Source organism: Cajanus cajan, chromosome 6 (genome assembly GCF_000230855.2).
Source record: "Cajanus cajan strain Asha chromosome 6, NIPB_CcT2T_4, whole genome shotgun sequence".
In the NCBI taxonomy this organism is placed as follows: Eukaryota; Viridiplantae; Streptophyta; class Magnoliopsida; order Fabales; family Fabaceae; genus Cajanus; species Cajanus cajan.
In genome coordinates this window covers 8,073,185-8,099,795 of record NC_138522.1, presented here as the reverse complement: position 1 = coordinate 8,099,795, position 26,611 = coordinate 8,073,185, and the positions used below count along the sequence as shown (strand labels likewise).

Sequence of the window (26,611 nt, the reverse complement as noted above, 5' to 3'; positions counted from 1 at the left end):
AAACATAATTTTCATAAAAAAGTCTTATAGCAAATAATCCAAATATTAATTAAAAATCATTTTTATAATAAATAGAGTTCACATAAAATAGATAAATAATATAAAATATATTTTTCCCTTCTAGTAAAATAACATACATTTATATAAAAATATAACTCATATCTACTAACTAAATAATATTAAAAATCATTCTAATAAACACATTAAAATATTAAAATAAATACAAACATATTATTAATAAAATACATTTCATAAAAGTTACTTATATATCACTAATCAAAATAATCATTATAAATCATGTCTCATAAATAAAATAAAGTCCATATAATCAATTGAATAATATTAAAACTCTAAAATAACTATATTAAATATCAAAATAATTTTAAAATATTATTATTATAAATTATGAAATCTGGGGTGTTACATGAATCAAGTGGAATTCGAATTAAAAAATTATGTTGAATCTGAGTCAAACAAAATATTATTGAGTCGTGCTAAGTTGATTCGAGTTCGACTGAACTAGGCTCATTTTCGGCTATAATCATATGTCAACATGTGGTGACTTGAGTTGAATCAATTTATTTTTTATTTTGTTTTTTTAAATGTTAGTTTATGTAATTATACATTGGTTAAATTTTATACATATTTAAGTTATGAATTATGATAATCAATGTTAATTTGATATTATTTGTATATCTTATGCTACTATTTTTTTTTTATACTTTTATCATAAATTAAGTTGGTGTAATTGATAAATTTTTTGTTGTTTCAACGTTACCAAAGTTGAAATTTAAGATATAAACTTATAAATCGAGTTTTTTACTCAAATAATACATTTAAGAAAAAATTTACCCAGATAGTAACTGTGCAAATTTATTTTCCCAACTAGCATCATTCACTGTTCACATTTTTTTATTATTTTTTTTTCATTTTGGGCTCAGGTGATATGTGAATTTTGCACCTGGAACGGCCCGTTCTGCAACCAGAACGGGCCGTTCTACATGCACTCTCGTGTATTTTTTTTTTTTTTGCATTTGGAACGGTCCGTTCTTAAACCAGAACGATCATTCTAGAGTTGAGTTTTATCTCATAACCTCAATGTTGGAACAACCCGTTCTAAACTATGAATTTTAGCCTTTTTTAATAGTTTGGAACGAGTTTTTCTGCTTTTGGAACGACCTGTTCTTGCCATTTCTATGCCCTATGTTTTTTTTTTCAATGTAATATGAATTTTAATGTTTGATTTTTACTTTTAATGTACTATGTCGCTTATAAACTATTATGATTATACATTATTTGAACATGTCTTCTTAGTGTAACCAGAGGTGTGACAATAGGAATAATTTTTTACACGATTTTGTTGTTCTCTAATATCCATCTCTGTTCTAGTCCTGCTGGACTTTGGCCGACCCTTGGAAGTCCTCTTGAGTTCTGGATTTGGCCACATAGTTGGACTAGTATAAGTAGGCCAATAATCTTCATGTCGGAGCTCTCCAAACTGTCCTTCATGTCGGAGCTTTGACATGAAGATTATTGGCCTACTTACGCTGGTCCAACTATGTGGCCAAATCTAGAACTCAAGAGGACTTCCAAGGATCGGCCAAAGTCCAGTAGGATTAGAACAGAGATGGACATTAGAAAACAACATAATCATGTAAAAAATTGTTCCTATTGTCACACCTTTAGTCACACTAGGAAGATATGTCCAAATATTGGTCATGGATTTAATTCTTGCCACCATTGATTTTATTGTTGTAATGAGTTTTAATAAATTTATTTAGTTATATATTTATAATGTTAATATTCAATAAATTTAATTACTTGATGTTAATCTATGAGACTACGTTGTGTTTGTGTTGAAAGGGTAAATTATGTTCGCTGCAATACTAAGTTTGAAGGTAGATTTAAAGGAAACACCTTTGAAGTATGAAGCTATAATGTCTTAAACTTGAAAACACGAGATGATAATAATGGGACCTTATCTTAATAGATTCGAAACTTGTACGAGTCAAACTGTGACTAATAATGAAAAATCTGGATAACCTGCACATCACACTACGAAAACATGTCCAAATAATGTATAATTATAATAGTTTATAAGTGACATAGTGCATTAAAAGTAAAAATCCTAAACATTAAGCAGAACGGGCCGTTTCAAAAGACATAGTGCATAGAAGTAGCCAGAACGGGCCGTTTCAAAAGCAGAACGACTCGTTCCAAACTACTAAAAAGGGCTAAAATCCCTAGTTTAGAACGGGCTGTTCTAACATTGAGGTTATGAGATAAAACGCAACTCTAGAATGACCCGTTTTGGTTTAAGAACGGGTCGTTCCAGATGCAAAAAAATACACGAGAGTGCATGCAGAATAGCCCGTTCTTGTTGCAGAACGGGCCGTTCCAAGTGCAAAATTCACAGATCACCTGAGCCCAAAACGAAAAAAAATTAAAAAAAAATGTGAATAGTAAATGGTGCTAGTTGAAGAAATAAATTTGCACAGTTGCTATTTAGGTAAAAAAAATTTTTAAAAATGTATTATTTGAGTAAAAAACTCAATTACTTTTATTAAGTTTAATCATCTTTTAAGAGGGTCAACTTATTTAACACATTAACCTACGGTCGGTGATAGATTCAAGACCTAGGTTAGTGGAGATTTTTTCAAAAACAAAATTAATAATAATTATCATCATATATATTAATAAATAAATAAATATAAAAAATAATTATTAGTGAATTTAATGTATAAAATCAAGGGTACAAAATACAATATTTTTAATTATGTACTAATAATTGGTTGTATCTACACTCCCTCATTGGAATGTAGGTCTGCCCAGTCACTACATATGATGGATTAGGTCAAAATAAATTATTGTAGAAAAAAATTTAGATACAATTTTTTAGATGTAATGAATATTATTTTTCAATTAAAGTTAAATATTTATCACGATAATACGTACATACATTTAATATATATTTTATTAATATACATCTACGTATATAATCAAAATAAATCTTTAATTAATTGAAGAATAATATCAACCACATTTAAGAAAATACTTAAATTTTCTCTTTTTTTATAGGCTCATAAAAAAATAAGTTAAGCAAATAAACATATATATTTTGAATAACTTATTGTAAGTTGAGTCAATTTGATAATTTTATGTAGCACATTATATGTTATAATTTTTCCATCACATAATCAACCCGTAACAAAATTTGTAAAATTTTAAAAATTGAGCGGCAATTTAGACGAAATTTTGGAACATACTCACGTAAGAAGAATAAATAATTGAGCAATGGAGGATCTGCATTGTTCTATTATGGTTATAATAATCATTGGTACTTAATGAAACAATCTTTTTGTATGGTGTAAAGTTTAAACTCATATGGCCTATAATTGCATCATAATGTTGAATTATGAAAGCAAAGAAGAATTAGAAAGTAGGATATCGTTTTCAAGTGTAAAAGTAGGCACATAGAGAGATCTTAGAATATAATTTTCCCCATCCAATTTCAACAAAATGCACACGTTATTGTCCCGCAACTGCACGCGGGGACGTCTAGTAGTTATTCCCTTCACATGTCTCACCACAACCCATGACTCTGCTTATGTTATGCATACCTTCACCCATGTAACCATTTTCCATAAATGCATTCTAGATATTTATGTCACTATTTTGACTTGTGTTTGTATTTCCTTGGAATGAAGCAATAGACAACTAGTAACCAAAGAGTCTACAAAGGAGGCAAGTAATTTTGTGACTATGACTGCCACTCTCTCTCAATATTCACTATTCACTATTCACTAACCTGTTTTACAATCTCCGCAAACTCCTCACACCGATTACTTGGCAGATAAAACAAAATGATGGAACAACACCACAACCAAATCTAGATAACTATTTTTTTTTTTTCTTTCTATTTAATAACCTAATAAACCAAACCTTTATTATCAAAATATCTAGTAATAAAAAAAGAGGCCATTTGTCTTGGCGCTTATGCACATATTTTGAAGAAAAAAATGAAGTGTTGACACGTGGCAAACGCAGGTGGGTTGACAAAGAGAAATTTAGAAACACGATCGGCGTGGTTGGGGGAAAAGTCACGTTCATATGCTTCCCTGCTGTTTTTTTCTGACATAACATTTACACTTTTTTTTTATTATTTATTTTTTTATCGTCAAATTAATTATTATTGTGGAATTCCCATCTTGCCCCTACCCTTGAGTCTCTGTTTCATTCATTCTTCATCTCTCTCTGGCAAGTGGCAAACACATTTATTCTTCACGAAAAAGAGTATAGTGTTAACTGTGAAGTTTCTCTTCTTCGAGTTCTTTCCCTATATAAACGCATTCACATCTCTGTCTCTCTGCAACCGACAATTCCTCTGTTTCTCTTCGCTCATGCCTCATTTTTAAGGTCTCTGTCAATTCCCTTTTCATTTTTTTTTTAATTATTCCAATCTGTTAGTTTTTAATTTTATGCCTCTGAATCCGACGAGGAGGAAAATACCAAATGAAAAATAAAAAACAGAACCCCGTAATTTTCTCTGTCTTATTTACTTGTTTATTATTATATGTTGTTTTTTCTGCCTCCGTTTAATCCGGGTTTTTTTTTTTTTTACTTTGCTGAAAATTGTTTCTATTTTTGTGATACGGTTGCTTCTGTGTTTCTGTTTCTGACCGAGTTGTGGGAGATCCATAGCGGAAGAATTTTGACACTTGCCGATTGTGGTTTTTGATGCGTGTGTTTTTAACGATGTTGGCTTTGTAACTCTTGTGTATTCGTTGTTTGGATAATAAAACGGTTAGACACGTGTTTTGTTTTTTAATTTTTGTTTGTTTGTATGGATTGGTTCATCTTTGTTGGATCTGGTTGTGGGTGGTGTTGATTATGTGGACCATGTGTTTGATATTGGTTGTTTCAGGAGTTTTGGCTCATGAAGGAATTGAAGATGCCGGGAATTGCGACGAACGGGGTTCATGATGAAGGGGGAGGTGATGAGACGAATGAGAACCCTGATTCCTCCTCTAAGGAGGCCTTGAATCCGGTTGGGTCGCCGAGGGGTTCTTCGAGTCCGCAAAGAGGCCAAGGTGGTGGTGCTGATCATGGGGGTGATCGGGTGGCTGAGCCCTCCATTGAACAGCTTTATGAGAATGTGTGTGACATGCAGAGTTCTGATCGGTCGCCGTCGAGGCAAAGCTTTGGATCCGATGGTGATGAGTCTAGAATTGATTCGGAGTTGAGGCATCTAGTTGGAGGAAGGATGAGGGAGGTGGAGATAATGGAAGAGGAAGTGGGGGAGGGGAAAGGGCCAGAAGGGAGTTCAAGTAGTGAAATATCTTCTGGATTGGGTGGTTTATCCAATGATAAGAAGTTGGATAAGGTGGATGAGATTAAGGAGATTCAGCCTGCAGCTACTAGTTCTGGTTCTGGTTTTGATTCCTCAGAAAAATCTGCCAAAGCAGCAGCATCGAATTCTCAGGTGGAACCTGATGCTTCTTCGCCCAAATCGACAACCAAGGGAAAAAGTCCTCTTCCGAAAGCTCCTATTCAGAGAAAGAATGGTAGTAAGCCTTTGAGGAAACAGATTAGTGGAGTTAGTAGAGTGAAGAATACGAAGAATTCTCCTGTGGGTAAGTCAGTGCCGCGAAACCGAGTTGAGAGTACGGCTCAGTCAGCATTAGAGAGACCTGAACGGGCACCGTTTTTACTAAAGCAAGCCAGAGATCTGATCTCATCAGGAGATAATCCGCAGAAGGCTCTTGAGTTAGGTCTTCAGGCAATGAAACTGTTTGAGAAGCTTGGTAATGGGAAACCAAGTTTGGAGCTGGTGATGTGTTTACATGTTATAGCAGCAATATATTGCAGCCTGGGTCAATATGGTGATGCAATTCCGATTCTTGAGCGATCAATTGAGATTCCTGTTATTGAGGAAAGTCAACAGCACGCCCTTGCTAAATTTGCCGGTCACATGCAACTGGGAGATACCTATGCCATGCTGGGACAGCTTGAGAATTCAATTTCATGCTACACCACTGGGTTAGAAGTCCAAAGGCAGGTTTTGGGAGAGACAGACCCAAGAGTTGGTGAAACTTGTCGGTATGTGGCTGAAGCTAATGTTCAAGCTTTGCAATTTGATGAAGCAGAGAGGCTATGTCAAATGGCTCTTGACATTCATAAAGAAAATAATTCAGCTCCATCTCTTGAAGAGGTAGCTGATAGGAGGCTCATGGGTCTTATATGTGAGACAAAGGGAAATCACGAAGCAGCTCTTGAGCATCTTGTTTTAGCCAGCATGGCAATGGTAGCTAATGGCCAGGAAGCGGAAGTGGCGGCTGTTGACTGCAGCATTGGAGACACTTACTTATCCTTGTCTCGATATGATGAGGCTGTCTTTGCATATCAGAAAGCGCTAACCGTTTTCAAGAACAGCAAAGGAGAGAATCATCCAACAGTGGGATTAGTCTTTGTACGTTTGGCAGACTTGTATAATAGGACAGGGAAGATAAGGGAATCAAAATCGTATTGCGAGAGTGCGCTCAAAATATATGAGAATCCTATGAGTGGAGTTCCTCCAGAGGAGATTGCTAGTGGTTTTACGAGTATTTCAACTATCTATGAGTCAATGAATGAGCTTGAACAGGCACTCAAGTTACTGCAGAAGGCACTGGAGATATATAATGATGCCCCTGGTCAGCAAAGCACAATAGCTGGAATTGAAGCTCAGATGGGAGTCATGTACTACATGTTGGGGAACTATTCCGAATCTTACAACACTTTGAAGGATGCTATTTCAAAGCTTCGTGCTATTGGAGAAAAGAAATCATCCTTCTTTGGTATTGCTCTTAATCAAATGGGACTTGCCTGTGTGCAGCGTTATGCCTTAAACGAGGCTACAGAATTATTTGAAGAAGCAAAGATTATTTTGGAACATGAGTATGGACCGTATCACCCAGAAACACTTGGGGTGTATAGTAATCTTGCTGGCACGTATGATGCAATTGGCAGGTATCCACCTTTTGTTTTTCTTTGTCGGTCTTTCCTTTTTCTATTTGCAGATATCTTTTCACTATTAGAACTTGTGCATCACTTTCAAATTTACTGTTTCATTATAACCAGAAGGTTAAAAGTGCAAGTTTTGTTACATATAAATAGTCCGCCTAATCTAGTCATGTCACTCGTATGGATATAATTGATCAAGTCATGCAACTAACGTGAATACAATGATTGATTTTCATTGTGGCATTCATAGTGAGGTGTTGGCTCATTAGGTTTTAGATTGCATTTACTTTCCCATTGGGCTTTTGTCGGGTTAAAAGATTTATTGCTATTGATCAACTACTTGAACAAAGACACATCAAGAATTTAAGAGAATGATGCATCTGATTTACCTTCTGAAACCTTTGTAGCTATTGATTTGGTAGAAAGCCGTCATCAATGAATGACTGGGGAGATTTATTTTAATAACCAGACATGGAATCTTTTGCTTCTTTGTAACATTAGTGAGGGGAGAGAGAAAATTTTGAAATATTAATAGAAGAGAAAGCGAAAAGAAAGACTATCAAATTTTTGTTTTTTAAAGTAAATTTTGTGTTTTCTTTTCCTGTATTTTTTTTTTTTTGGTTTAATTACCTTGTCGGTCCATATAATTTCATGAATTTTACCTTTTAGTTCCTATAATTAGAAATAGTCCATTTTAGTTTCTATACATTCTGTTTTTTATTTCTTTTTAGTTTTTCTATAATATCATATATTTTACTTTTTAATCCCTATAACTTTAGAAATTTTACCTTCTAGTTCTTACAGAAATAGACAACAGAGACTAAAAGGGAGGTATATATAGGACTAAAATAAAATATTTTTAATTAGAGAGACTAAAAGGTAAAAATTATGAAATTATAGGGACCAAAAGTGTAGTTAAATATTTTTTCTCCAACCATTCATATCTTTTTTATGCATCCAAACATATAAGAGTTTTAGATTATCCAGGATATGGTTAGTCATTTTCTCCTCATGGGGTTTGATCTTATATTTCAGGTTGGATGATGCAATTCAACTTCTGGAGTACGTCGTTAGCATGAGGGAGGAGAAGCTTGGGACAGCAAACCCTGACGTGGATGATGAGAAGAGAAGGTTGGGTGAGTTGTTGAAGGAGGCAGGTAGAGTTCGGAGCAGAAAAGCCAGGTCACTTGAAAACCTTCTTGATGGCAATGCTCACACTGTAAACAACGTTGTCATCAGTGCCTGACGAGGATGTCTATCAATGACTCATCAAACAAAATCAGTGTTTTGCAGGAACTCGTAGTAGTGGAGCAAGCTAAAATGTAGAAGAGATAAACCTGTCCGGACACTAAATTTATTGGATATAATTGAATGATTGAAGAGTGTTATAGTTGATCGGGTACAAATTGGAAGAGTGTAATTTTTGTGCTAAATTATTATTTAAAAGCTATGTTGTTGTTTATATGATATGATGTAATTATGGTACATAGATACACCCCTTGTTTTGTGTATACAACATTTTTCTCATGTTTCAAATATCACCAGAGAAGGTTTTTCTTCTCTCATTGTTTGGAGACTACACTGCCGATATGAGTACAATGGTTGACAATTACTTATATGTTGTTTCTTAAATTGAACTTTGATACCGATTAAAATAAATAATTTTCTCATTTTCTCAACAAGGAGTTGTGTGCTTAATATATTTGTTCTTCTTAATTACGATTGTACCTTTAAAAGTTTAACAGATGATACCTCATTGGAGTCACCAAGCAACTCTCCGAATCACCCAGATGGTATCTTATCTGGCAGATATGATGGATCACTCACAATTTCTCACACCAATGGCCTTAACACTAGATTACAAAACTTCTAACAAAAGGTCCGTCAAAGGTGCTTCACTCTAGACTCTCGTAGTTATAAGGTAAAAAAACAACCGCTTCTTCCATCATAATTTTAAATTTACGTTACTTTCAATGAAGTTGCTTCCTAAACTACAAGGCCGGCAAAATGACGCTCCAACGCGCATGAGCAACAATTGGCTTTGAACACTGAACACCCAAAGCCTCACTTAGGTATATAATCCGAGACCATAACTGGTATATTTTTTGCTAAAGAAAAGAAGAACAAGGCTTAATCTGAAAGCTTGCTAATCCAGAAGAAGCTGGTATTCTATTTGTCATATGCAAAGGTTTTTAATTGTGGTTGCGACCATGAAATTAAGGTTTTAAATTGTGGTTGTGACCATGAAATTGCGGACAAATGCTGGGTCTCTGAACATTTTTTAAAACTTTAGCCATATGACATTCTCCTCCTCACTTGAATGTGTTGTTGGTATCCAAATGTGAATGAGAACCTTACATTAGAAAGAGTTGAATATGTTAACATATAAGGGAGAAAGACTCACTAATCTAATGTTTTCAAATTTTGGATTAAGACGTGATATTGAGTTCACTTACATGATTGACTTATAACTCGTCGGTCCAGTTCTTTTTAATGTTTAATCCGTTCGTGTTCTCATATGAAGTATCTGGTTTACAAACTAAATTTTCCTATCCATTTTTGATGGTCTACTTATGGCTCATACATATTCAAGTGTAGAGATAAAGAAAGATAGTGTGCATTTGTTCCAATTCAACACCATACTTTGTCTCTTGAGTTGTTTTGGAAATTGAACATATTGTATTTCTTTGTCTTGTGTTTATTTCTTTGCATGATGTTTTCTTTGTATATCTTTTAATTAAAAAACCTGAAGGGTGTGGAAGAAAAACATATGTCAAACAACAATACTTGTCAAACAAATTGTGATGTTTTTGTTAGCTTCAGGGGCGAGGACATCCGTCGCAGGCTTCTCAGCCATTTGATTGACACTTTTCAACGGAGGCAAATAAATGTCTTTGTAGATGTAAAACTTAAGAGGGGAGATGAAATATGGCCATCACTGGTTGGAGCAATTCAAGGATCATTCATTTCGTTGATCATATTCTCGCAAGACTATGCTTCTTCGCTTTGGTGTTTAGAAGAACTTGTGATAATACTTGAATGTAGAGAGAAATATGGACAGATTGTAATCCCTGTTTTCAAGCATGTAGATCCCTGTGATGTACGACATCAATTTGGGAGTTACAAAATTGCATTTGTTGAGCATGGAAGAAAATATAAGTCCAAGGTGCAAATTTAGAGACATGCTTTGAATAAATATGCTAATTTATCTGGAGTTGAGTCATCAAAATTTCGGTAAGTTACATAGTTATATCATATATGCAAATTATCACCACCTGGTTGCTTTTTCACCTATATTCTTTAAATTGTTTTCAGAAGAATATATGCTTATTAGCTGTTACTTTCGTATATATAGTTTTAGCCAACACCAGTATGGTAGAATTCTGAAGCCTGATGATACCAACAATCGAATTTTGTGGTTAAATTACAATTTTGTAATACATTTGTACATATTTAAATTTCTAAATGATATTTTTTTGAAACAATTTCTAGATACATTTAACAAGCCCTTTTATTTATTTTATAGGATTTAACAGTCTCAGCTAAAGAAGGAAAATAATTTTTCATGACACACGTTGACCCATCCCCCTCCAATATTAATGACATTGTCTTGTGCGGATGAAGTTGGGTAAACTCCTTGTTAACTCAAAAGGATTAGTTGGAATTTACAAAATATAATTGCAAACGTAGAATCATTGATACATAAAGGGCCAAAAGCAATCCGGCTTAATTGGGATCTTGCAGGAGAAGTATTTAACAAACTATTTAGCCAATGAGAGATAACAATCAAGCAAATATTGTGAAAATTGACACTAATTTATTATTGCCTAATGATGTTGACATATGAATTCATTGTGTGAAGGTTCTTATTGTTTTTGATGACGTAGATTTTAGATGATTTGAAAAAAGTTATTGGAGATTCTTGATAATTTTGGATCAGATAATAGAATAATTACTATAATTAAAGACAATTATGTACCTATTGCTGAGAAAGCTCATAAAATATGCTAACTTATAGAATTTAGTCCCAATATAGCACTTGAACTTTACAATTTCAATGCCTTTAGCCAATGTGATGATCAAAGGGAGTACAATAAGCTATCAAAAAAGGAAGTCTATCATGCAAAAGACATTTCAATAGTTCTTAAAGTTTTGGCTCATCTTTTTCGTAGAAGGAAAAGGGAAGTGTGAAAAATGAGCCATAAAAGTTTGAATAAATAACCTTTACAAAAGTTTATAATATAATGAAATAAAGTTACGATAATCTAAGTTGTAATGAGTCATATTTTTTAGATGTTGCAAATTTCTTTCTTAGATTGCGTATACTAAATAAGTAAGTATTATCTAAAATCTATTGAAAGACGGTGAAAGTAATAATTAATTTGATGGTTTTTGAATTAGAAAGATTGAAAGTCAAAACTCTTATCATCTTCCCATGGGATAATTTTGTATTTTGTATATAGTTTACAAGAAATGTGGCTTCTGAGGATGTTTAAATTTTATCTTCTGTTGAAAGCATGTATTGAGGCCATTAGAAGCATACCAAATCACTTGCCAAATCGCATATATGGCATTTAAATTAAGCAGTACCTAAATACCGTGAAATCTAGTAATAATAATTCTTAAAATACATAATTTTTGAAATCTCAAAAGTAGATGCAATTTATTTAGGATAGAAAAGCACACATAGTACATGCAACACAACTTGTAGTAAGAACTTAATAAGCTGGTAGTGGTGCCAAGTTTGAGTCAACCATCACTAATGGGTAAAAGGAGGGATGGTAATGGGTTCAGTGAAGTCAGTCTCATACTTCCAAACTTTGAATTCTCCCTTCACAAAATCATAGTAACCCCCCAACAGTGCTATGCTCTTGTTTCTTATTCCTGTTTCAACATATGGATATGTCTTCAAGTTCACTAAGGAGTTATTCACTGACTCCTGCACATACAAACCACCATGCTTAATTAGCATTATTATAAAATAATTAATTATTGAACAGTCTAAAATGATCATTACTCATTAACTAATATTTAAATCATGGTAGCTGCATGGAAATTAGTTAAAATATATAACAGAAACCTTTTCACAGAATTTGCATTGTTCTTTGAAATCGTAGCCATTATATTCTTTCAGAACCTTGAGTTTGGCAGGCAAACCAATTTTCACCCAATCATCTATGAAGTCACTGTAAAATTCAATTGAACCATAAAAAGGGTTAAACATGGCTAATTGGAGATTTGTTTCATCCTATTCATATTGTGTTTATTTTAAGTTTTAACTCTTTTTTTCCAAACAAGGAACTAAAATAGTGATGCTAGTAGCTAGCTATATATTGTTATATAGACATTAAGAATTCTTACAAAGGAGCAGAACCATCCTCTGGATGACTCATAAGCCTTTTAATTCCGCCACAGCGACTATGTCCAATGACCAAGATGTTTGGCACCTGTGAAAAATATTCGATTACTCTAATGCACCTCTCACAGAATATTCCTCTATCTATTAAAAATCACAATGAAAGAAAAATAAATAAAGGTTGTGAAAACTTTGACGAGTTTATAAACAGTAAGGGAGCAATGAGTACAGGACACCTTCGATAATTTTGACTATGACATTTAATTATTTTAACATTTGGTCAAGAACTTATTTCCGAAATATAAAACTAAGGATTGATTACTTTTTTTTTTATATAGTTTTATGAATTTTATCTTTTAGTTTTTTTATAGTGAAGAATGTTTCATTTAATTATTTATACATACTATTTTTTATTTCTTTTTAGTTCATGTTGTTTATTGCTATTAGAACTAAAAAATAAAGTTTAGAATCTATAGAAATTAAAACAAACAAAAATGCCATGTATAGAAATTAAAGTAGAATATTTTTAATCATAAGAATTAAAAAGAAATAAAAACAATATATATAATAATTAAAGTAAAATATTTTTACTGTAGAGATTATAAAGTAAAGTTTTTGAAACTACATAAAGTAAATAAGTAATTAAGAGTACATTTAAATATAAGTAAAAAAAACTCTTAAAAATACTTATAACTTTTATACAAAGTGGCTCTAAACCTAAAACTAATCATCACCTTAAGATCTGTGATAGCATACTCAATGGCTGCACCAACTCCACTGTACCTAAGCTGTAAGTAGGACAGTGAGAAATTTATGAGCAGTACTTATATATATGATGAATAGAAATAGAAAGAATTTGAATAATGTAATTTAAACTTATGGAAATGTATATATCGTAAATAGTGAGTGATTGGTGTGGATAATGGTGAAGGAGAGGAACCTGATTAAATGGAGGGACCATGTTAGCAATGTTGCGGACCATGAAAGCTTCTCCAGGTTGGAAGTTAAGGATAGTAGAGGGACTCACTCGAGAGTCAGAGCAAGCAAACACCAGATACTACACATAATATTCAAATAATTGAAAACATATCACAAAAAATTAAGTGGTGAAAAACGTAATAGAACTATAATTAAGATTTAAGAAATCAATTACCTCGGGGCTTTGACCATTAGCAAGTTGGGCATACAGATCCGGGTTTTGGCTGCAGATGTAAGAAAGAGAAGCAACCAAAACCATGCATGGATGAATTTAAATTGTATAGTATATGGTAATTGAAATGGCATGGTCAAAGAGAGAAATTACTATATATATTTAGAGAGTATATAATGAAAGAGTTAATTTGCAAGTTTACTCGAAATTGTTGATCTTGAAGTAAGTAAATCCGTCAATAATTCTTTGCACAGCATGGTCAAATGGACGCAGATAACGTCCCTGCAACTCAGCTATAAGCTCTTCAACTTTTGCAGCTGCCACACCATCAAGTTCCTCCTTCTCTCTGTAACAAGTGTAGTTATAGTATTACTATTAATATGCATTAAATCTAACTTATCTAAAAGCTTTTTTTTTTTTTTTTTAAAGAACTTAGTTAATTTTAATTTACCAGAAGTTTTTTTTTAATTTTCTTTTTAAAATTCAAAATTTATAATTGAATTATTTTTAAATTTATATATAATGAATATATTTTTAATTATATTTTAAGTTTGTTACTTTTAGTCATTTTTTAATTTAAATTATGAGTAATTTTAATTTTGTAAGTTTTTTTATAAACCTAATAGAGATTTTTATTTTAAAATTGTTATGACCATAAATCTCTTGACATTGTTAAGGTCAATGAGTTCAAGATATTATCTATTTTAGTGTTACTTTGTCCTTGAAAAGACACGTTGGTGAGTTAAAGAAATATGATGTTTATAAATTATGAGTTCAGATTAAGGGCTAAAAGTGACCTATATCCCTTCTTTTAGAGTCAATGTTTGATCATAAGTTTATTAATATTGTTAGGATCACTATGTTTGAAATATTATCCACTTTATTATTTATTGGGTTGTGACACTTTTGTCATTGAAATGATGTTTCACTGAATTAAGAAGGGAGAATATCCTAAGCGAAGTCACCATTCTTTTTAGTCATTATTGATTTTATTTTGTCTAAACTCTTGTTTTTCATTTTGCATTCAAAATTCTTCTAAATTTAATTGAATATTCTACTAAAAGGTCAAAACTCATTACGTAAAACATTAAATTTGTTAAATAAAAATTCATTTTTCTCCTCTACAAACCTTTATTTCACATGTTACAAATTAATTTCTTCAAATTTTACTAATTTTTATTTTTTAACCTCTTAAAGTACATTTCATATCTAAAATTCATCCTAAAGTCCAAAATATTGGTTAAAAATGAAAATTTGAAGGTCTTAGATAAGATAAAATTAAGAAAAAGACTAAAGTTGCTTAATTTTAAAAATAAAGAACCCTAAAAATAAACAAATAAAAATATAATTAAATAAAAAAATTCTAATATCATTTTCTAACTAATCTCTCTTAATAATCATACACTGTGAGAATGATCTATATATGTAGCCGTTAATATATAAAAAAATTGAGTGACCGGACAAATGAGATTACCCTCTAGCCTACCGGCCTAAGGGATAGCACGACAGGATAGAAAAATAAATTACCTAACCAAGAGTTACCTTAGTTTTCATGTTAGCATTTACCTATAGTTTATGCATCATTATATTAGTTTACAGGTAAAGGCAACAGTGTAAGGGAAAGTGATTATTGAAGTTTAGAAGTAATTAATTAACCTGAGAAGCTTCTTGAGGTCTTCAATGGCCAACTCAGATGATTGCTTTGCCATAGTTATATTTCTTGTGATCTGCAAATTCCAAAACAGTAACTAATTACAAGGAACAACCACTTCATAATTTAATGGATTTGCATGAGCATGCATGCCTTATCATATTCATATTCATACATATATATATAACAACTAATTATATATATAAGCATGAAGTATCTCTTGCATTTCCAGTGCTGGGACACTGATAAGTAGGTAGTTTTAGAAGGGAAAGAAAAAAGGGAAACTAGAATAACATGTAGTATTAGGGTGAGAAACTATACCCTATAAAGTGCACAAATGCTTAATTAAGATTTTTTTTCTGAGAGAGTTGTTCGTGCATTACGCAGCACCAGCGTCTCCTATTTATAACCTCAGACCTCATGGGTTTTTCAACACTGTACGTACCCTTCTTTATAAGTGATTTGACATTTTTAGTGACATAAAAAATCATAAACATAAGCGATGTCAATCAAATATTATTCATTGAACCAAAAACAAAAATAAAACAAACATTATTCAAATACTATATAATTTTTGGTTTGACACACACCGTCCATCAAATAATATTTAATGATGTTAAAAGGAGTTGAATAGTTTATAGTTGAGATTATTTCTTTTCAATTTCTATATATTCGTCTTATCTATGGTTTGAACCGGCCAACATCATTTACATATTATTTTAACTTCTATTACTAAAAAGTGTCTAATCACAATAATAAATATTATATATAGTAACATATAAATGTAAGTATATATCTGTACGGTCCAGGTCGGATTCCGACCTGCCTACTACGTATGTCAGGCCGACTGTAGCTCTCACCGATATGTCAGGCCGACTGTAGCTCTCGCTGATACGCCAGGCCGACTATAGCTCTCGTCGATATGTCAGGCCGACTGTAGCTCTCGCCGATATGTCAGGCCGACTGTAGCTCTCGCCGATCACCCCTCTAAGAGTGGTTCGGTTATTATTCGACTTGGTTTCTCTACTTAACTTGGTCGGTATATTTCCGATTCCTTCCGCTTACAAGAACTAACTCGGCCAATACCCGACTGTACCCTCAGTACGGGTATGGTCGGTCGGGGGCCGACACAACTCTCGCATACAGGGACTACCCGATAGCAAGGGCAAGGTCCCACTGTCCCTCACCAAATATTAGCCAGATCAAAACGGTTAAGGAAATCCCTACATTCTCGGGGCTCATAAAGCCCGTAAACAAGAAACTATAAAAGAAAAAATCCTAGAGTTGAGAAGGCAGATTACACTCTTGAATGCTCTGGCTTTGAGGTCTGACCTAGGAAAAAACCCTAGTGCACCTCGTGGCCGGAACATTTTGGCGCCCACCGTGGGGCTACGGTGAAACTTTTCCTACGCCCCAAGTAACACAGGAGAACCCGCACTTTACCATGGCGAGAGGCGGCACATCCAACAACGACTCACAACACCCTACCATGGAGGAGATGATGGCATTGATCAACGGATTGAGGGAGGAGAATGCGCGATCCAGGGAGAGAGGAGGCTATTCAACGAGAAAACGAGGAGATTAGGAGGCGGGCGGACGAGATGCAAGCTATGATAACGGCCAACGCCAGGACGGTGGAGGAAGATGTCATGATGGAAGTCCCCAGGGATTTTCGACCTTTTTCGGAGGTCATAGGGGCCGAGACCATCCCGAGGGATCATCGGATTCCCCAAGTCGAACCTTTTGATGGAACTCCGGATCCCAGTCAGCACTTGATGAATTTCCGCGCTCAAATGTTGATTTGTGGAGGAAGTATGGAAGTCCGCTGCAAACTATTCATGGGTACACTCAAAAAAGCAGCACTGGATTGGTTTAGTGGTCTCCCTGACCGATCAATCACCGACTTTGATGTCTTTAGTCGGCTCTTCATGACATAGTTCGCCGCTAACAAGAAGAAACCACCGATCACGGCGGACTTGTTCGATCTCAAACAACAGCGGGAGGAGTCGTTGAAGGACTTTCTGCAAAGGTTCAATGAGGTCACCATGAGGATAGCGTCCTTGGATGAAAGGATGGCAGTCATCGCGTTCCAAAAGGGCTTAAGGTCTGGAGCTTTCGACATCGCGCTAGAGAAAACGAGTTGTCAAATGATGTCGGAGGTGAGAGCTTTTGCCCTGAGTCACATCAAGACGGAGGGGGACAAATCAACAAAAGGGCAGCTGAAAGCCGAGAAGCTAGGGTCGTCCCAAGAGATTTTTATTCCATATAAAAATGTGAAAAGGTTTTTTGCTGAGAAGATTTTTAATGAGGCACCGCAAACCAATAATTCCTGAATCCTAATAAACATCATCCCTTATTTATCTTATATGATTTCTAACATGTGTTATTTTGAAGGCACCACAAACTCGTGATTGTCGGCAAAAGTCCGGCTGGGCGAGTATAAATAACTCGAAGACAAACTCGTGATTGATCGGTAAAAATCCGACTAGGCGAGTATAAATAACTCGAAGACCAAACTCGTGATTGATCGGTAAAAATCCGACTGGGCGAGTATAAATAACTCGAAGACAAACTCGTGATTGATCGGTAAAAATCCGACTGGGCGAGTATAAATAACTCGAAGACCAAACTCGTGATTGATCGATAAAAATCTGACTGGGCGAGTATAAATAACTCGAAGACCAAACTCGTGATTGATCGGTAAAAATCCGACTGGGCGAGTATAAATAACTCGAAGACAAACTCGTGATTGATCGGTAAAAATCCGACTGGGCGAGTATAAATAACTCGAAGACCAAACTCGTGATTGATCGGTAAAAATCCAACTGGGCGAGTATAAATAACTCGAAGACCAAACTCGTGATTGATCGGTAAAAATCCGACTGGGCGAGTATAAATAACTCGAAGACCAAACTCGTGATTGATCGGCAAAAATCCGACTGGGCGAGTATAAATAACTCGAAGACCAAACTCGTGATTGATCGTTAAAAATCCGACTGGGCGAGTATAAATAACTCGAAGAGAAACTCGTGATTGATCGGTAAAAATCCGACTGGGCGAGTATAAATAACTCGAAGAGAAACTCGTGATTGATCGGTAAAAATCCGACTGGGCGAGTATAAATAACTCGAAGACAAACTCGTGATTGATCGGTAAAAATCTGACTGGGCGAGTATAAATAACTCGAAGACCAAACTCGTGATTGATCGGTAAAAATCTGACTGGGCGAGTATAAATAACTCGAAGACCAAACTCGTGATTGATCGGCAAAAATCCGACTGGGTGAGTATAAATAACTCGAAGGCAAACTCGTCATTGATCGGTAAAAATCCGACTGGGCGAGTATAAATAACTCGAAGACCAAACTCGTGATTGATTGGTAAAAATCCGACTTGGCGAGTATAAATAACTCGAAGACCAAACTCGTGATTGATTGGTAAAAATCCGATTGGGCGAGTATAAAATAACTCGAAGACACAAATTCATGATCGCTCGGTAAAAATCTGAACTAGGGGTAAGCAAAACTCATCAGAGAACACCCAAAATACTAAATCATTCTAGGGAGTTCGGCATTTGTCTGACCCGTAGGCTTATCATGTCCCACACCTCTGCCAAAAACGCCACATCTTAGCTAGAAGAACATCTTTTTATTTCACTCTCGGAATGGTGGGCATGAGGGCTATTAGTTGGATTCATTTTAACTCGGAAAATTTTCCACTCATTTTGTGAGTTGGTATTTCGCCGATCGGATTGTCGAATTTGATTGTAACAAAAAAATTTTCTCATCATTTATAGTCAGAAATTAGGCGACTTGATTTTGGTGAATTTCGACTCGGTATTTCGGTGACCCAAGGTGACTGAGTCGGATAGTTAACCGACTACTCCATTTGAAGCTTTTTAACTGGGTGAATTTTCTCACATCCCCTACCAGAGCCCGAGGAGCCACGAATTGAGATAACGAGTCAGTGAATCTTCTTGGTTTGTCCCTTACCTTAGCCATAAAAGTGTGCTCAACAAGAATCTGACTGTATGTATCGGCTGAGGATAAGCCTTCTCGCCTTGCACGCTCAAGGCTGGAGGGCTAATGTATGGTCCAGGACGAAATCTGACTAGGGGCCTCCACGAGGGACATGTCGGCCATGGCTAAGCCGACCCCCTGTCTAGCAAAGCCCTTCCGCCTTATAGGCTCAGCGCTGGAGGGCTAGTGTACGGTCCAGATCGGATTCCGACCTGCCTACTACGTATGTCAGGTCGACTGTAGCTCTCACCGATATGTCAGGCCGACTGTAGCTCTCGCCGATATGCCAGGCCGACTGTAGCTCTCGTCGATATGCCAGGCCAACTGTAGCTCTCGCCGATATGCTAGGCCGACTGTAGCTCTCGCCGATCACCCCTCTAAGAGTGGTTCGGTTATTATTCGACTTGGTTTCTCTACTTAACCTGGTCGGTATATTTCCTATTCCTTCTGCTTACAAGAACCAACTCGGCCAATACCCGACTGTACCCTCAGTACGGGTATGGTCGGTCGGGGGCCGACACAACTCTTGCATACAGGGACTACCCGATAGCAAGGGCAAGGTCCCACTGTCCCTCACCAAATATTAGCCAGATCAAAACGGTTAAGGAAATCCCTACATTCTCGGGGCCCATAAAGCCCGTAAACAAGAAGCTATAAAAGAAAAAATCCTAGAGTTGAGAAGGCAGATTACACTCTTGAATGCTCTGACTTTGAGGTCTGACCTAGGAAAAAACCCTAGTGCACCTCGTGGTCGGAACAATATCTATTTGGTATATAGTTATATATAACTTTTGTATTGATTTTGAATGAGATTTAACAACATATTTTATGTATCAGTATAGCTTATATCCACATTTTTTAATAATATACCAACATATATTATATTTATTGTGTAAGTAAAAATAATTTTTAGTGACACATATTGTGTCATTATATGTCAATTTTCTTGTAGTAAATGATTTTTCCAATTCTTAATATTCTCACATATATTATATATTTTAATTGTAGAGTGTCATTTTTATTCTAGTGATAACTTAAAAAAATTATTTTACTTATATTCTTTTTAATTTATGAATATCAAGGAAATATCAAGTCGATATGAGAACATCAAATTAATTCTTATATTTTAAAATAGACCTTAAAATTACATGATAAAAACTTGATTTTATACATATATAGGGTTTAAAACATCATTTGATTCTTAATTTTTTTTGAGAATTTTTAATTAGATCCCTTAATTAAAAAATAGTGTAATTTTTAATATAGGGTTTAAAACATCATTTGTTTACAGTATGTTAGATTTGCCAGAATAATTTTATATCTTTATATTTGGACAACCAATTTCAGAGTTTGAAAACGATTTTGGAAATTATGTTCATAAGTACAAGGAGATTAGACAAATTTTAGTGATTAGGGATTAAGAATTTTGAGAATTATTCAATTATATTAATGATAAGAATTATATCATGTGATATTAAATAGTAATCTAATTACATTGTTTTAAGTATGAAGGTATAATTACAATATATATATATATATATATATATATATATATGTATATATATATTGTTCTTACCGGAATTTGACCGTAGGGGTGATCCGTCCAGTAAGATCGGTGAGTCTCCTTTGCTTGATGTATTGGTGCTCCAAGATGGGGGAGGTACCTGCAAAAGAGACTCCGATGCCAGAGTTAGGGTTTGCATGAATAATAGTCTCATATATATAATGCACGTACCTTGGAGTGGTTTAGGTTTGCCTTGGGCCTTGGGCCTGAGATGAGATATGTTATGGTGTAATATGGTTAAATGGGGGAGCCCGCCTAGGGCGGGATCCTAGGGTTTTAGTGTCGATTTACCTAGATACCGGGCTGACGTCATCCAGCTGTCTGTCTGAGGTCGCCCCTTGTTGATAATCCGAGCTCGGAGCCCGGATGCGAAGTACGGATAGTACACTAGCCCCCCGAGCTCTAAAGATCGTAGGTCGAGGTGCTAAGACCGGGTTCGCCAGTGGCTTTTCACATACGCTGAGGAGGTGCCATGTGTCGCGACTGTTCATTTCTGGAAACGTGCGAGTGACGCACTAAAGGAAATGACAGTTACACGATGATGGTTTGCAATTAATGTACCGTCAGGCATGCCCTTTGGTCGACACGTGGCTTGGCCGTTTTGAATTTTGGGGAGAGGTTTTTCTTTTTCTCGCGCCTCTTCTCCTTTTCACTGTACTCTTTTTGCGTCCTTTAGCTTCTTGTGCACGCTTCGTTTTCGCTTGTTCTCCGCCTCTGTTTTCTTTGTCTTTCTTGATGGCTGGTGGTCATGGCGCTGGTTCTTCTGCCCCTGCTAGGGGCAAAGTAAGCGATAAGGCGGTGGTTACCGGAAGGGGCTCCGCTGAGGGAAAGGAGGTGCCTCCGCCCGGGGACTTAGAGTTGGGCGTCCCTGGCTACGAATGGGTAAAACGTGAAATGACCAAGTTTGCAAGCGTTTTTGACTCGAGTTTGGAGGTTGATGTGCTCTGGGAGACGCATAGGATTTGTGACCCTTCTATTTCTCAGATGATCCGATTGGAGCCATGTTCGGCTAGTGAAGGTGTGTATATGAAGAGGTCCGTTGGTCCTCCCTCCTTTTATGTGTATCAGAGTTTTTTCAGGGACTTGGGTGTCTGCCTTCCTTTCACTCAGTTCGAATGCGACTTTTTGAACTACGTTAATGCGGCCCCCAGTCAGTTGCATCCCAACAGATGGGGCTTTTTGAGGGCGTTCGAGGTTTTATGCACGGTTCTAGGGATGGAGGTGTCCCTTCGGGTTTTCCTCTCTTTCTACCAATTGAAGGCGGGTGCCCCGCCGTGTGGGACTCTTTCTTTGAATGGGGGTAAGGAGGGGGGTTTGTTTACTCTTTATTCCCAATCGTATAAAAACTATAGGAAAGAGTTTTTTCGGGTTACTCTTGTCGATGTTGACCCTTTGGAGGATGGGGGGTTCTACTTCGGCGGGCTGCCGAGGTTTGCCTTCTACTGGTGCCATGACCCATCTGGGTTTCATGGGGTGGACTCGTCGCAGCTGACGCCGTCGGAGACGGCTGCCGTTGATGCTTTGAAAGTGTTTCCTCGCCCGCTAGACTGCAAGCTCATCCTGTCGCTCGAGCGTTCGGCGCACAGGGAAAGAGATTTGGAGGGTGAGTGTTTGGTACTTCGTTTACACGTTAGGGTTTTATGCTTGCTGACGCGCTCTGTCCTTTGCTTTCAGGTATTATGGGAAAGGACTTGTGGCGTGACTAGAAGCAGTGCCAGCGCTACAATGTCGTTGAGCTTAAGGCTCCTGGGACTCAGGGGGAGGGAGAGGTCTCTCCCCTGAAGGTTAATCAGAAAAGGAAGAGGGTCCCGAGGGAGGTTGGGGGAACCTCTGTTCCTCGCGAGGTGGAGGAGGTTGTTGCTGGGGCCACCGGCATTGAGGTGGCTGGTTTGCCCGGGACCCCTCTGCCTGAGAGTGGAGCTCGGGTGGTTTCCGAGGGGGCAGCGACGGCTGCCGAGCCTCTCGTTCTCCCGGGTTGCTGGTCAGGTCGGTACGACTTCCGGAGTGAGGGTTCCGACCGTCGGGCAAATTGCCCCTGCTGTTGAGGTAAAGAGCGTGTGTTTGCGATCTTTTGATTTGTTGTTCCTGGGTTATCCGTTGTTTTGCGGGACTTATACCTTTTCCTATACTTCTTTTGCAGGTGGGCAGGGCCACCGAGGTTCTGAGAGTTCCGAGGTCGACAGTGGCGGGGGCCGATGTCCCTGGGGCAGAGCCGGGGGCTTCTACCTCTGTTTCGGCCGGTCCTCGTAGGGAGGGTCCTTGCTCTGGGGTCCCGACCTCTGCACCGTCAGCGAGGGGGCCTCCAAAACGTCCCTATCTTGCGTACCGCTACGCGGAGGAGGGCGCCCCGACGCAATTGGAGCACCTGAGCGCGTCGGAGGAGATTGACTCCTTGTGGAGTGCTTCGTTGACACCCGAGAAATTTTTTCCGAGGGGGTCTCTGAGCGCGACCGACCAGGCGATGCTCGAGTCCGCCGGGCCTATGGGGAGTTTTGATGCCGCTCAGATCTTCCTGCAAACGGGCACAACCATTGTGGATTACTGGAAGCACAAGTGGTCACGGCAGCAGGAGGATCTGGCGAAGCTGAGAGGCCAGGTGCAGCCCTTGGTGGAGGAGAATAAGGTTTTGGCTGCCGCCCTGTCTGAGGCAAAGATGCAGGGGGTCGAGCTCCAGGCGACCCCGGGGGGATCTTGCCGAGGTTCGGGAATCATTGGGGGCCGCTCTGCGCACTAATGAGGGTTATGCTAGCCAGGTTCGCTCCTTGGAGGAGGAGGTAGCTTTCTTGAAAGGCGAGTTGGTATCCGTAACCGAGGAGCGTCTTCGCGACGAGGTGGTCCTCAGTAGTAAGGAGGAGGAGGTGGCCGCCCAGAGGGCAAGTCTTGCGGCTCTGGAGGCCGAGAATGCGGCATTGAAGAGGAGGCTTGAGGAAGTTGAACGTTACGCCGTGGTGGAACACAAGAGGGGCTTCCTCAAGGCTGCTCGGCAGGCTAGGCTCCTCGCGCCGGGGTTCGACTTTTCTGGCATGCATTTGGAAAAGGTTGTTCGCTTCGGGCAGTTAGTCCGGGAGGACGATGTCGAGGAGAGTTCTAGTGACAACGCCTCTGTATAGGACAATTTTGTTGTGCATATACTTTTGTATCTGTGTTTATGTATGGATCATGACTGTTGTACATGTGAGTTTTGTTCATATGACTGTCGTACATGTGAGTTTTGTTCTGCCGTCCTTTTGCGTAGGTGTTGGTATTTTACCTTGAATTTGTTGTGCCGAGACTCGAAGTCGTCTTTTTGTTTGACGGCGTGTTTCAAGAGTTCGGGCTTGTCTTTCGTAATGTCGGGGTCCGAATTCAACCTCGGGTGAGCGTGTCGGGGTTTGTACCCGACTTCTAGTAATCATGGTCAGGTTTATTTTTGACTTTTAATAACTGCGACGAGGTTCGTTATCGACCTCTAATGAGTGTCACAAGGTTCGTTGTAGCCCTCTAATAGACGTAACGAGGTTCGTTTTCGACCTCTAATAAACGTAATGAGGTTCGTTCTCGACCTCTAATGGGCGTAATGAGGTTCGTTTTCGACCTCTGATAAACGTAATGAGGTTCGTTCTCAACCTCTAATGGACGTAATGAGGTTCGTTTTCGACCTCTGATAAACGTAATGAGGTTCGTTCTCGACCTCTGATGGGCGTAATGAGGTTCGTTTTCGACCTCTAATGAACGTAACGAGGTTCTTTCTCGACCTCTAATGGACGTAGTGAGGTTCGTTTTCGACCTCTAATAAACGTGATGAGGTTCGTTCTCGACCTCTAATGGGCGTAATGAGGTTCGTTTTCGACCTCTAATGAACGTAACGAGGTTCGTTCTCGACCTCTAATGGACGTAGTGAGGTTCGTTTTCGACCTCTAATAAACGTAATGAGGTTCGTTCTCGACCTCTAATGAGCGTAATGAGGTTATGAAAGTAAGAGAGTGCGAGTAAAAAGGAGTGAGTCATTTTATTGACAAAAACTGTGCGCCTCGTTAAAAACCCTCTCAGCCAGTATTTTCTTCCTGAGGTGGGAAAAGAGTGCACCGTTTATTTCTACAAGACTTAACTGAAGTAAAATTTGAGGTGGGTGGCATTCCAAGTTCGCGTTACAGGCTTTCCGCTGAGCTCCTCTAATCGGTAGGCTCCGTTTTCTAGGTTTTCTGCAACTCGGAACGGGCCGCCCCAAGTGGGTGCGAGCTTCCCATCCGACACGTCTTTTCGTGCTTCTCCCAGTAGTCGCCATACCAGGTCGCCTGTTCGGAAAGAGCGGGGTCTCACCCGGGAATTGTATCTTCGGGAAGCTTGGAGTTTGCAGGCCTCTTCATGAATTTGGGCTTCGTCTCTGAGCTCGTCCAACAAGTCGAGGTCGGTTGCCAGTTCGTGGGTGTTTTGCTCGCTGTTGAAGACTTGGCGTCGGTGGGACGTTTGTCCGACTTTGACGGGGATCATTGCGTCGGCCCCGTAAGTTAGTCTGTAAGGTGTTTCTTGCGTGGTTGACTGGGGGGTGCAGTGATATGCCCAAAGGATGCTGGGAAGAATCTCGGGCCACTGCCCTTTTGCGTTCCCCAGCTATTTTTTGAGTTCTCGGAGGATGACCTTGTTGGCTGCTTCGGCCTGGCCGTTGGTTTGGGGGTGTTCCACCGAGGTCGGGAAGTGCTTGATTCCGAGCTCTCGGAGGAAGCCCTCGAATTCTTCTGCGATGAACTGTCGCCCATTGTCGGTGACGATGGTGTGGGGAATCCCGAATCTACAAACAATGTTTTTCCATGTGAATTTCCGCACGTTCTCAGTGGTGATTTTGGCGAGTGGGCATGCCTCAATCCACTTGGTGAAATAGTCGATTGCCACCAGGAGGAATTTTAGTTAACCCTTCGCGGGGGGGAAAGGCCCGAGGATGTCCATTCCCCATTGGGAGAAAGGCCATGCTGATATCATGTGGTGAAGGGCCTCGGGGGGTTGTCGGTGTGCGTTGCCAAATTGTTGGCACTCCTTGCACTTCTGGATGTAGTTTTGGCAGTCCGACTTCAAAGTGGGCTAGTAGTATCCAGCTCGGAGTACCCTGGCTGCCATTGAGCATGCTCCGGAGTGCATTCCGCATATCCCCTGATGGATTTCCTTGACGACGTAGGCTGCTTGAGACGTGGTCAGGCATTTGAGCAGTGGAGTGGAAATCCCACGTTTGAATAATTCATCATCGATGATGATGAATTTGGCTGATCTCATTCTCACCTTTCGTGCTTCGTCTTTGTCTTTGGGCAGGGTGCCCTCTTTCAGGTAGTTCCAGATATCTGCCATCCATCCCAGTTCTTCACTGTCGTTGACGTTGACGATTTTGTCATCCAGGCTGGGTGAGTGCAGGGTTTCCTGGATGATGGTTCGGTGTTGACCGGGCCTTTTGGTGCTGGCGAGTTTTGATAAGAGGTCTGCTCTGGCGTTTTGTCCTCGCGGTGCATGTTTTATGGAGAATTCGTCGAAAGACGAGATCTGTTGGGATGCGGTGTGGAAGTACCTGCTGTAGAAGGGTGTCTTTTGCCTAGTATGTCCCACTGAGCTGTTCCACCATGAGTTTCGAGTCGCTGTTGCAGTTCACCCTTCGAGCTCCGAGATCGTGGGCTAACCTTAGTCCGGCGAGGAGTGCCTCGTACTCTGCCTGGTTATTGGTTACTTTGAAGCCGAACTTGAGGGATTGCTCCAGGGTGACTTGGTTTGGCCCTTCCAGAATGATGCCTGCACCCCCACCTTTGGAGTTGGAGGACCCGTCAACATGTAGGGTCCGTGCCTGGGATTCCTCAGTAGTAGTTGGCGTGAGCTTGGCTACGAAATCGGCTAAGCACTTGGCTTTCAGGGGT

General features: G+C 38.4%; 2 protein-coding genes and 1 pseudogene across 3 annotated transcripts; 2 read left to right on the top strand and 1 right to left on the bottom strand.

The window, feature by feature from the left end:
- The first annotated feature begins 4,258 nt into the window (after window positions 1-4,258).
- Window positions 4,259-8,581, top strand: LOC109811082 (protein KINESIN LIGHT CHAIN-RELATED 3). 2 transcript variants are annotated; one of them, XM_020374714.3, is made up of 3 exons: window positions 4,259-4,416; window positions 4,925-7,008; window positions 8,038-8,581. In XM_020374714.3, the coding sequence occupies exons 2-3, from the start codon at window positions 4,937-4,939 to the stop codon at window positions 8,246-8,248; spliced, it is 2,283 nt and encodes a 760-aa protein (XP_020230303.1). In that variant the 5' UTR covers window positions 4,259-4,416; window positions 4,925-4,936; the 3' UTR covers window positions 8,249-8,581. The 2 variants fall into 2 exon arrangements, with proteins under 2 accessions (XP_020230303.1, XP_020230304.1); XM_020374715.3 differs by lacking the exon at window positions 4,259-4,416 and adding an exon at window positions 4,498-4,803.
- A 130-nt stretch (window positions 8,582-8,711) lies between these two features.
- On the top strand, window positions 8,712-10,921 carry LOC145958932 (disease resistance protein RLM3 pseudogene; annotated as a pseudogene).
- A 688-nt stretch (window positions 10,922-11,609) lies between these two features.
- On the bottom strand, window positions 11,610-15,589 carry LOC109811095 (carbonic anhydrase 2). The gene is made up of 9 exons (XM_020374728.3): window positions 15,481-15,589; window positions 15,165-15,235; window positions 13,711-13,854; window positions 13,512-13,560; window positions 13,299-13,415; window positions 13,093-13,146; window positions 12,364-12,449; window positions 12,083-12,188; window positions 11,610-11,941 (listed from the first exon to the last, which is right to left on the bottom strand). The coding sequence occupies exons 2-9, from the start codon at window positions 15,215-15,217 to the stop codon at window positions 11,762-11,764; spliced, it is 789 nt and encodes a 262-aa protein (XP_020230317.1). The 5' UTR covers window positions 15,218-15,235; window positions 15,481-15,589; the 3' UTR covers window positions 11,610-11,761.
- Between the last annotated feature and the right edge of the window lie 11,022 nt (window positions 15,590-26,611).